Below are 11,585 nucleotides of genomic sequence, written 5' to 3' on the forward strand. Positions count from 1 at the left end.
GTTAGTGACAGTTTGCACTGTGCAATTATTCGTCGCTGTTTCCAGTATTGGAACTATCTAGCTTGCACGTTTGTGTAAAATCGGAATTTTAGCCAAAGACCATATTTTGTTTATGGTATAAAAAAAACTGTAGACTAACCACCTCCTCAGAATTGTTAAAAATAACCTAATTACATATATATGAATACAATTTCTATTATAATCCTGTTATAAGTCACAGCTATAGTAATGAGTTGTACTGTAAATATAGAGCTGTATCATTGTAAAATGCATAACAAAACGAAGGGAATGTAAAACAGTTTGTTCCAAAAAGGATCAGAAATTAAAGATTATTAATGAGGGTTTAATTATTCTTAAGGCAAGAACCTTTTTTTTATTCAAGACTGTGTGGCATAAGGAAACTGAAGTTTCATTCTACCAGTATGCCAGCCATTTCAATTAAAATCTGTCCCTAAGAAACAAGTGCAATAATGATTGGGAAATGCCATCTTAATGTAAAAAGATGACATAGAGAGGAGAAAAAAAATAAAAAGGAAAAAAAAAAAAGGAGAATACTGGCACACTTATTCTTTCTTACACCAAATCAACCAGTACAGTTTAACAACTGCTTTATGACTGGCACTAGTGCACAGATTGAAGGATTTCAAGATTACTATATATAAATCTAGCAACTGCATTAGGCGTAAGCTCCCTGGCCTTCTAACACTAAGCAAAGCTGTACTGACAAGAAAAGTAAACCAAAAAGACCTGACAACAATTATTCTGAACACTTGCTAAATGTCATCATTAAAGCACTCTCGTGATTAAACAAAGCAGAAGTGAGGAAAGAAGACAAGATTGTGTTTGCGCAAAAAACTATAACTACAATTAGTTCCAAAATTTCATACATGTTAAACGTTTTGTTATCTATTCTGTTATCAAACAAACTTTAAATTCTGTCTTCCAATTTGTTCCTCTCAACATCAACATTTTTAAAAATTTGCTTTATGTGTATTTGCTTTTTTTCCCCCATTTTACTCATTTTGAAGAGGAGTCTCAGCTGTTTGGGACCTGAGGTTGATTTGCTTTGAGGCTTCGTAGTGCTCTTCTCGCAGCCGCAGATTTGGCAATCCTGTAGCTTCTGCCAACACCTTTGAACTTTCCCTTTCCTACGACTTCCACCGTGACTCTGACCTTTCCATCATAAGTTCTTTCTGCAGGGCTGCAAAAACGCACACAAGAATTACTTACTGCTGAGGCAAGTTAATGTGAAATAAGAGACCGACGCTGTCTTTTCCACAGAAGTTCAAGCAGTGCAGTTAAACAGAAATCGTTACTTTCCTCAGAAAGTCAGGCAAGGAAAAAACTACGAATCAATAAACACAATTATCATGATAGCTGCTTAGTGCAAAAGGCATTAAAAGTAATTTGTGACATTTAAAAACCCTCAGTAGTTTATGAAGCACGGCTTAAAAAGATTGCACAGCAACGTGGACCGAAGGAAGCGTATTCTTACCTAAATTTGGCTGTCTCTGGCTCCATCTCCAGCAGCTCTCGCACTGGGGAACGGGGAACATTAGCAGAAAATTTTTCTATTTGGAAAAAAAAATAAAATTAAAAAATTAGCTTTGTTCTCTTCACAGCAAATGGCTCTTAACTGTTATTTCTTTCTGAAAGCTGCCCATACCTATTAATGGCCTCATCATTGGATAGTACACTTGCCAAACCATTTCCAAAGACATTCCACTATCCATATAAATGGCACCAGCAAGGGACTCAAATATATCCCCCATGGCCTTTGGTACTTCAATGTCTTCCTCTTTTTCTTCATCTTCTTCAGATCTTCTGAGCTGTTTGCAATTAAAAAATCCGAGCAGGGGGAGGAGGAGAGAGAAGGGGAGGAGAAAAGAGAGAAACAATTACTGCATTTAAAATAAAACAAAGATCTTCAGAAATGTAAGCTCTCGTACATCCTATCCTGAGCTGCTTGCTTGAAGTTTTTCATTGACAACTTTCCACAGCGAAATTGTTCTCTTTATTCCCCAGTGAAACCAAGTTGCTGGATATATCGTTTTTCAAAAGTGAAAAAAAATAATCCCAACCCAAACACCATTGTGTACAGAGACCTCGCAGGCTCTGTGAATTCCTCCTGTAATAATTTTGGAGGATTTCACCACGGGTCTGGTTTTTCCAATAAGAAACAGACTTGGCTCTATCAGTTAATACTAGAAAGCAACTCGTAACAAAGGCAGAGTTCAGACATAAAACATCTCCTAGAAGGAGACTTTAAAATCTGTAATTGCGATCTCTGGATGAAAGTTGGATGTACCTTTCCTTACCTCATTTACCCCAGAAGACAAGCATGAAACCATCAGTAAAAAAAGCCATTAATAACAGGTAACCAGCGACATCAGACTGAGCTAACAGGCACACTTAGGCATTTTCTAAAGGTAGCATGCAGTGTTCTTCTATGCTACTAATTTCAGACAACAGTCTATTTATTCTCATTATTAAAACTCAACTTGCAGCATGGTCTTGAGTTAATTTAATTCTTTACTAAAAACACCTCTAATACATATAACATACATTCACCTAAGACCAAACAAAGTAACCTGAAAACAAAGTTTGACCATTACTTTCCTCTGCCTAAAGAGAATTAAGCTTCTGCCAGTCTCTGCTCCGAGCAGCTGCCCTCCCACTGCATTTAGCCCCTATTTGGGGTTTAAAACCCGATTCAGCCCTCTTAAGAGTCACCATAATACATCATAAACCAGTCCCACCCAGTATTTCTACCTAAAATAAATCAAAGAGGTCAGACCTGACGTGCACACACTCCAAAGGGGAATTTTGATGCTAAAAACCCAAATTTGACTGTTTTGAATGGCGCATTTCATACCAAGTGCGAACTGAAGCACTTTTGAATTATACTGACTTAACAGAAGAAGAGAGAACCCAAGAGCTACAAGGCAAGGGACAACAGATGTTTCAGGAGTGAGATTTGAAAAAAGCAAAGCAGATGACGTGGAGACACACATGGAAACCAGCCTAGCTGGCACGGCCGGCAGAAACAAAGACTCTTGCATTGACTCTGATGAAATAAAGAGTTTCAGTAATTCAGTGCCAGACCAAGATAGGGAGCAGGCGTAGGGAGAGCGAAACAAGAATTTTATTTGAAACAGCTATCGCACAATTTGGTTGCCACTTTGGTGGAAGTTTCTAGGCAATCATTTTTGCATGCTAGCAAAAACTGAACAAAGCTAAAAAAAAATCACTGCTCTGAGCTCCTAACATCTAAAGTAAGTTTTTAGACTTTTCACTCATACTGTGAAGAAAACAAGACAGGTAAGAGCTTGATCCTCTGATGTAAAATAATTTCTGTTAACTAAATTTAAATTTCTTAGTCAGTGTTTTCTGAATCTTCCCATAAAACACACGGATTTCACTCTGCAAGGGCTGTAAGCACATATATGTAACTGAAGTATTTTGATTCCCAACCTTTTAAATTGCGTAACAGAAAGAAGAAATTACTAAAGACAAAGACAACATGTTTATTTACTGCTGGAGCTATTCTCAGACAGAATTATTTTCCAAGAGACTGGTCATGGTTTTTCAGACGACAAACTATCAGTGATACCTATTGGATAGCACTCTTCAAGAAAGGATGATGAGAAAGTCCATCTCTTCCCAATCCCAGATCAGAATCTGACTCACAGGGCCCTTGCTCTCATACATTTTCTGAGCAGCTTATCCAAAATAATTTATTAACACAGGAGGTTCCACTTAAATTTGAGAAGAAACTTCTTCTCAGTGAGGGTGACAGAGCACTGGCCCAGGCTGCCCAGAGAGGTTGTGGAGTCTCCTTCTCTGCAGACATTCAAAACCCGCCTGGACGCCTTCCTGTGCAACCTCATCTGGGTGTTCCTGCTCCAGCAGGGGGATTGGACTGGATGAGCTTTGGAGGTCCCTTCCAATCCCTAACGTTCTGTGATTCTGTGATTTCAGACCATTCTCCAACAAATAGAGTTCATGATTTGCTTTCCTGCATAGCACAGATATGATCTGTGTTTGCAGGTCTTCAGTTAAACTATTTTTCAAGTGGTTTATTTGAAAGATGCATACAATGTTTTCCTGCCTAGAAGACAGAAAGCCTTTAGGAGCACATCAAACACACCCGAGTACAGTGCAGTGACACCTGCTCCAGCAGAAACAATCAGAATTAAAACAGTGGAAATCTGTCTGTGTGCTTCATTAAAGAATCCCAGCACTGTGTCACGGTAGTATTGGTCATGATGTTGCATGGGTATTTTATCCTGAGTCAGTATTCTGTGATTTAGTAACTCTTCATCACAATTTCATGGTATAGCAGTGCTCCCAATCAGTCAGTGAAGAAAGCAAGCTAAGTGGTATTTCCCCCACCCACGCTGTTCTAACAACACAAAAGCAAAACAGTGACTGAAATCAACTGTCATAGAACAATCTAGAGGCAAACTTGTTTAAATTTAATTATTTTCTGAATGTTCTTATTGACTTTATACTTTCTGAAGATTGTATTTTACTTTGAGTATCGCATGCTTTATTACTGGGAGCCTGCTGCTTTGGCTGCCGCGTGCATGAAATTAAAACATCACAAAAACGCACATCCGGCTGAGAAATCCAGCGACACGCTTCAAATCAGACACTGAGCACATTTCTTCTGCTGCCACTAACCTCAGAATCCATTCCTTGCATTTCATTCTTTTCCATCTGAAACTGCACAAAGTCATCGATAACGTGGAACAGCTCAGGAGAGACCGCTTTGAAGTACTTGTGGTAGTCATACTTCACAGCCAACGATGCAAAAATGGTATTATTGACTAGAGCGGATCGCAGGTCAGTGAGAACTCCTGGAGAGTGTTGCCGTGGGTCTTCATAAAGGTGCTTGGTTATGAGGTAGTCCAAAATTGCATCTCCCAGGAATTCCAAGCGCTGGTAACAATCTGAAAGTGTTGGAAAGAAAAAGAACGTACAACGAGACAATGAAGTTCAACACAGGCATTCCTTCCAGGCCTTTCTAGACGGGAGGTCTGCTGCACTGCCATGTGAATTCCACAGACCAACCCATGCCCACATCCGGTTTTTAAAACAGGTATCTTTGTGTTTAAAGATGCTGTTATTAAATTATTAAGAAACAATCAGAAAACCCTAGCAGTTGTATCTAATAAAGCCACTTTTGAAGCAAATGTTCCTTTGTCAGGCTAGCGAAACACTTGTGTTTATAATGAATTAATGCTTTTAGTCAAGATCTTCACATCAAAAATGTTAAAAATCAAGAGATTCCACCAGCAGGCTGATTGAAAATGATAACAATTAAACCTCCAAAATTATTAACAAAGGAATCAATGGATTTAAAGTAGGGGGAACATACAATTTGAGATTTTTCATCTAATTTGCCACACATTTCAATGTCTCAAAAAGCACTGAACAAAGATTCCTGTTCAGAATGGGTCTTTTACACTGGAACCTAAAACTGCCAAGCCTTTGCTGTTTGGAAAACTGACAGAGGACGTGGGAATGGAGAGCTATGAAAGTCTATATTTAGAATATAAACAACAGCAAAAATCCCTCCTGAAAGCAAACAGGGATAGGGGGGTTGAGAAGGAAGGAAGACAAAAATCACTACAAAAGTAACATGAGAGTGAAATGGCTGGGATTAAGTTGCTTTTGTAGCGGCTGAACCTAAGATGCTGCCAGAGCATGGCTGCTGCTTAAGAGAAAAAGTTCGAGGCACCCGCGATTAATTCAGAGTTATCTTACTTGGTACACAGACAAGGAATCCAAAGTTTCTGTTCCCAACAACTTGATTTCATCTGGACGCTATGCCTCAAGACTGCTGTGTGTGTATACCTCTATATCTATATCTATATATCTATATCTATATATCCATATATCCATATCTATATGAACAGGAACCACCTACCTTCTAGATGTTTTGTGAAATGTTTGTAAAAAGTAAGTATGTAAGTGGGTAATATTACCTAGATGAAAAACCTAAGGAGCCTTTCAGTGTTTTGTCAGAACTGTTTCTCAGTGTACCAACATTTCAAAATGACTTATTTCTTTAATTAAAGCAGAGCTTTCTTACTCCTTGGAATAAGGAATCAATTCACGATGGGGAGAAATTCAGAGTGCTGACTGCACAGGAATTTGGTGTTCACTTCAAACAGGGCTGGAATTTTACCATGGTTTGTTTTTAACTGCGTGTTATCATAGGAAAATATTTAAAGTTTTAGAATGAACGAATACTAAATTAATTAGTGTAAGCACAAGTAATTCAAGAAGATTAGAGAAATACAAATTTGTACTGCCGTAAAATCAAGTACAAGATCAAGTACAGGAACATTAAGCAGTTAACCTGAATTTAATATTTAGACTGACTGAGTCAACTGCTTCAAACTTTGCCTTTAAATATTTACTCAATAAAACGCCTAGTCCTAAATTAAGCTTTCCAATTCACAACTTCAAGCGGAAGTCTCCACATTTTGCTCTCCTGTCGACTACTCAGCTTATAAAAGTTGTATAGTCTACTTTTAATCTTCAGAAGTACAGTCAAATGGTAATATTTTTGGGATTAAATTATGGGACAAATTGGCTAAAAATATTTGCAAAACAAGATCACTACTTCCAGAAGTACACTGCAATGTTCCAGATTCCTAGAAAAACTTATTTCAGCTAAATAAGGATCTAATATCAGTCATACACAACAATACAGCATCAGAGATACAGCATCAGAGGTGAAAAACGCTGCTCTTTCCCAAAACTTAGGCTCCAATACATCTTCTATCTGTATCAAGTCAAAATATGAATAATCACTGAGATACAGTTTCAACAAGTATCTCTCTCTAAATAAGGGGAAAGATACTGTTCTGTGCAGGGACTATTGACTTAAAGTAACATGAGGTCTGAAAAAAGACTACATATGGGAACACAACAAATACAGCTTCTCTTTCATTTATAATATAGATAAAAACCTTTGTTTCTTTAAGACAACTTACCAGTAATGGTATTGTAATGGTACGAGGCATGAGTAAATGCCTGAAGAAGATAAGCCTTGTTCTTAAAACTGTAGTTTATTTTCTTCTCAAAGTTTTCAAAACCAGAAATAAGGTGATTTAGGGTTTTCTCAGCATCTGGGTGATCAAACATACACCTCGGTGGAATCTTCAAACAGCCATACTCCAGGTCTTTGTACAGAGAAGGCTCTGAATTAGCTACAGAAGCAGAAACAGAGTTTGGTGAAAGGTTTTTCTGCTCACTGATACAATTCTCTCTGGTAGCACACAAAGTGCCGTCCCAATCAGTCTTTTTAATTACAGGGAGCACCTTCAGCCCCAGGGAACACAGGAAAAGCTGAGCAGCTCTTTCACCACAGCTGGTCAGGTAGCAGCCCAGCAGGGCCTCCACGCAGTCCGCAATGCTCTTGTCAGCAATACACTGCTCTGTGTGCAGGTCGTACGAGATCGACTGTTTTCCCGCATCAACACCACAGTTTTCTTCCGATGGATTCCAGAAGCCCACTACAAAATCATCCTCTTCGACAGCCTTGCTAGGATCCAGGTAGCACATTGCATCCCAAGAGCTGTAGTCAAAATCATCAAAATCTGATGAGAACTGAACATTGCCCAGGGATGACTTTTTGGGTGCTTTCCATTCGTAGTTTGAATCAGTGGTTGAAAAGTGAGAGAGAGAAATTTTCTTCACAAAAGCCCCTGATCCCATTAACATATTATCAATGAATTTGATATGCTCCTGATCGTACTCCAGAAAATCATCCTCAAAGTCTGTTTCTTCCTTGGGTGCCCTCCACATTAGGTCTTCATCCTCTTCATCATCATCATAATCATCAAGTTTGCCATTAGCCATCAAGTTCTCCTTTGTCTATGAAAGAACACAAGAAATACGGTACAACGGAGGGAAATGACAGAACTTTTATTCCAGAACTGTCAGAAGAGTAGGATAACTACAGAAGTAGCTGCAAATTAATTCAGTCTACTTGGCAAACTAGTGGGAAGTAAATTTAGTGAATCAGTGCAAGTGGTATTTTTAAATTACAGATCAAAACCAAGAGTCCAATACCAGCCGGTTGGCTTATGTGGGTGACAGTTTTGACTCCATGCGTTGGGGATTCAGTAAGTGACCTTGCTGCTTCTCAGATGTTAGACATAGGCCATTTTTTGGTGCTGTAAGAACCAGAGCACAAGTTAAGAATTCTTAACTTGAACGAATATGAAGTTTCTCCAGTTTGTCATACATTCAATATAACCAGGATTTCAGCATAGGATTTTATTTTTATATATAAAACTGGAAAAGCAGCAAAAGGGGCACACTTCTGTAATATACAGTTCTGGTGTTTGTTTTTAAACTGAATACTAATGTACACATTAAATCATAAAGTAGGATAATAACCCAATGCAAAGGCAACTAGTATTAATGTCATCCTTTAAATAAGTAGGTATTTGTTTGAAGTTTTGGGCTTTTACAGGCTATACTTATAGACTTAACTAACCAAAAGAAAAGTTAAAGTTGGCACTAATTTTCTAATACTTACTTACATCCCTACAAGGGCAAAACTGATGATGTCTCATGTCTTTTTTCTGCTCGTATTGAGCAAATTGTTATGAACTGATGTAAATTATGAATTGAACACAGAGGTGCCCAAGCTATACAACGCTGCACAATTTGCCATGGCCCCACCAGGAAAGCACTTCAACATATGAGCTAAATGCACAAGTAGCTTTCCTAAAAATCAAAAGGACCATTCACAGGCTCAACACAGCATCACTGATATCGGTGGGAATTCTGCCACTGAATCTGATAGGAGAAAGATCCTACAAAGTGGTTTCCTGGATTAAGTCCTGAAAGCCAGCAGCATTTTGAATCAAGTGAAACAGCCTGAATCAGCCCTCGATCTCTGTATGTCGTATCAATATGTCCCAGTCACTTAATTTTGAAAATTTTAGATTTGAATTTGAAATTTTGAACCAGATGTTCCCACTGAGGACTTCTCCCTTTGGGCCAAATGCACGACTTGAGAGGTGTGGCTGGGAGCTGTAAGGAGCACCAGGCAGCACCTGAAACCATCTAAGGATCAACCAGATCGTGATGTTCCTCATCAGGATGGAGCAAGTTCAGTAATGAGAGGAGAAGAAAAAAAAAAACAGTGGCTGCAGAAATTCACAGGTTTTTGCCAAATTCACAGACATTTTGCCCAGAGAATTTCTGCTGCTGTAATTACCCATCTGACATACACAGCAGGGATTTCTGTAACGTCAGTTGACCAGAGATAGTAAAGTTTGATTTGAAATAGTTTGGGTACTTGTAGCAGTGTAATGCTCAAAATAAGACTAATTTAACCAGTCCCAACTAGAGCTAGTGCTGATTTTTTCTTGTTACACATCACCTGTCTCATCTGTCACTGAAATAAAAATACACTCTCTGAACGAGGTATGTCCATATGGGTGACTCAAACCAGATTTCGGTGTCTGTTCTCAAAGATTGAACAAATGGGAAATTTCAATTTTACTACAATTTTGTTCACAAGTTTTTTTAAAAGAAAATAAATTTTCATTAGCAGGACAGCTTCATGAGCTACCCTAGTGCTGTCTGCACATCGCTTCCTGCACAAAAAACCAGTAATGAAATTCTAAGTGGTGAGAATGAGGAGTAGGTAACAGAACCCGTTAGACAGCATTTCAAAAATATATCAGTCAACAGTGAACCCCAGAAGAAAGAATCTTTTCTTAAAGAATATCTGATTGATTCTGAAAAAGTTATGGCTACTTATAAGCTGAAGATAAAGACATGTAAGTGCTTTTTTGGTGTGCTATTTGAAAATCAGCTGTTCGATCAAATGAAAAAAGGAAGATCTTTCCCCTTAATAAGTCTTCATAAAACACACACACACAGAATCAACTACGAATTTTACATTCAAGAAAGCAAAATATGTACTTGGCACAAAAAAACCCACACTCAGTTGCATCACTGTCTGCATTTTAGTCTGAAATTGTGTTTTAAGCACAAATAAACTGTGACTAGCAAAGAGAAGGAGCCCACTGAAAAGTTATAGAGAACTGAAAGCTTTTTAAAAGCAGTGATTAGTTCCTGTCCCAAATGTGCTATTTTATTTTTAGAAAGGAATAGCAGTAAGTCTCTCTGAAATGAAGTCTTGGCACAATACAGAACCACAATAATCAGGTTGTTTTATTCCGCAATAAACATTTATTTGCACAGTACATCCATCTAATGGTCCCTCTCCTGTGCCCTCTGGTGGTTCTACAATCCCGGTGTGGTCTTCAGAATTGAGAAGGAAAAAAATCCCTCTGCCCCCTTCCTCTGACGGCCAAACTGGTCTCAAAAACATAAATATTACGTTACTGACTGCTGTGATCAGTGGTATTTCTTATCAATGCACTTCTACTCCAAACATACAATGAGTTTAGTCAGAAAATAATTTGAATCACTCCTCATGAAGATTTGTGAAGCTTTTGGTGACAGACAGCGGGGGTGTGTGAGTCAGCACAGTATTCTGGATGGGGAGTAGCTCTACAAGACCCATGGATTAGCAAACAGCAACCAATATTGAACATTCAAGACAGTTCTGATCTTCATCCCGCCTCAGCACTATGAAAAACAGCAACTCCCTTTCATATATCCCACAAAAGTGATGTCATTATTTATTAAAAAGCAGTCTTCTGCCTATACATATCACAGCAAAACCAGTAATGATAAATGCGTGTACAATTTCCAAGAGAAATTTCAGAAAAACTCCTGAGAGCATGCTAACTACAAGCAAAAGAGCGTTTCTTCTCTGCTTTTCTATTAATACATACACTCATTACTGGATGATGTTCAGTAAATTTCCTTACTTCGGGCTCTATTCAGGAGCAGTTTTCCTCTCATTTTCCCTAAGTTATAGTGAAGTTTTAGAAAGGAAACAAAGCTACAGATTTACTTTGGTTTTGGCTGAAAACACAGCAAAATATTTGGTGGGTGGAGGAGGTAGGGGTGAGAGAGTACAGACACACAAGTCATTACGTCCCACCACACTTAAATCAGGTCTTACCATTTCATCTTTCTCCCACTTATCAGTGCTGCTCTTGTCCTGGTTCACGATGTAACCAGGAGGAAGCCAATTGACCGGCGGATCAAAAATGGAAACCACCATTCGACTGGGCAGTCCTTTCTTTTTGCCAAGGCGATACAAGTTACAGTTGCTGACCTTCAAGAAAAACATTCTGATAAATGTCTGGACATACATTTACATAAAAATAGGTTAAAATGCAAAAGGAGCAAAGCACTTTTACATGTCAAGCCAGATCTTGTACCACTATGCATCTTCTCTAGTTCTCAAAAGGGAGCTCAACTTTCCTAATACGGTACCACCAGTGCAAAGCAAGGCACAGATTTTTAATCTTTTTTTTTTTTTAAGGACAAGCATACTGGGTGTGACCATTTCAGTTAAAGAAATCGGACATATTAAGTTATCTTTGCAAAATAAAATTATTGCTACCTCTAAAATCATAGTCAATATAACCTGTACAAGTGTCATTAATTACCAGTATTAATAATCG

General features: G+C 38.3%; 1 protein-coding gene across 1 annotated transcript; it reads right to left on the minus strand.

The window, feature by feature from the left end:
* Positions 1–372: 372 nt before the first annotated feature.
* LOC104548032 (endoribonuclease Dicer-like) lies at positions 373–11,230 on the minus strand. The gene is made up of 6 exons (XM_010193935.1): positions 11,078–11,230; positions 7,011–7,893; positions 4,687–4,955; positions 1,667–1,829; positions 1,496–1,571; positions 373–1,201 (listed from the first exon to the last, which is right to left on the minus strand). Exons 1-6 carry the CDS (start codon positions 11,177–11,179, stop codon positions 1,036–1,038), a joined length of 1,659 nt encoding a protein of 552 aa, XP_010192237.1. The 5' UTR covers positions 11,180–11,230; the 3' UTR covers positions 373–1,035.
* Positions 11,231–11,585: the final 355 nt, after the last annotated feature.

Source organism: Mesitornis unicolor, unplaced genomic scaffold, assembly GCF_000695765.1.
Source record: "Mesitornis unicolor isolate BGI_N332 unplaced genomic scaffold, ASM69576v1 scaffold16751, whole genome shotgun sequence".
Lineage (NCBI taxonomy): Eukaryota > Metazoa > Chordata > Aves > Mesitornithiformes > Mesitornithidae > Mesitornis > Mesitornis unicolor.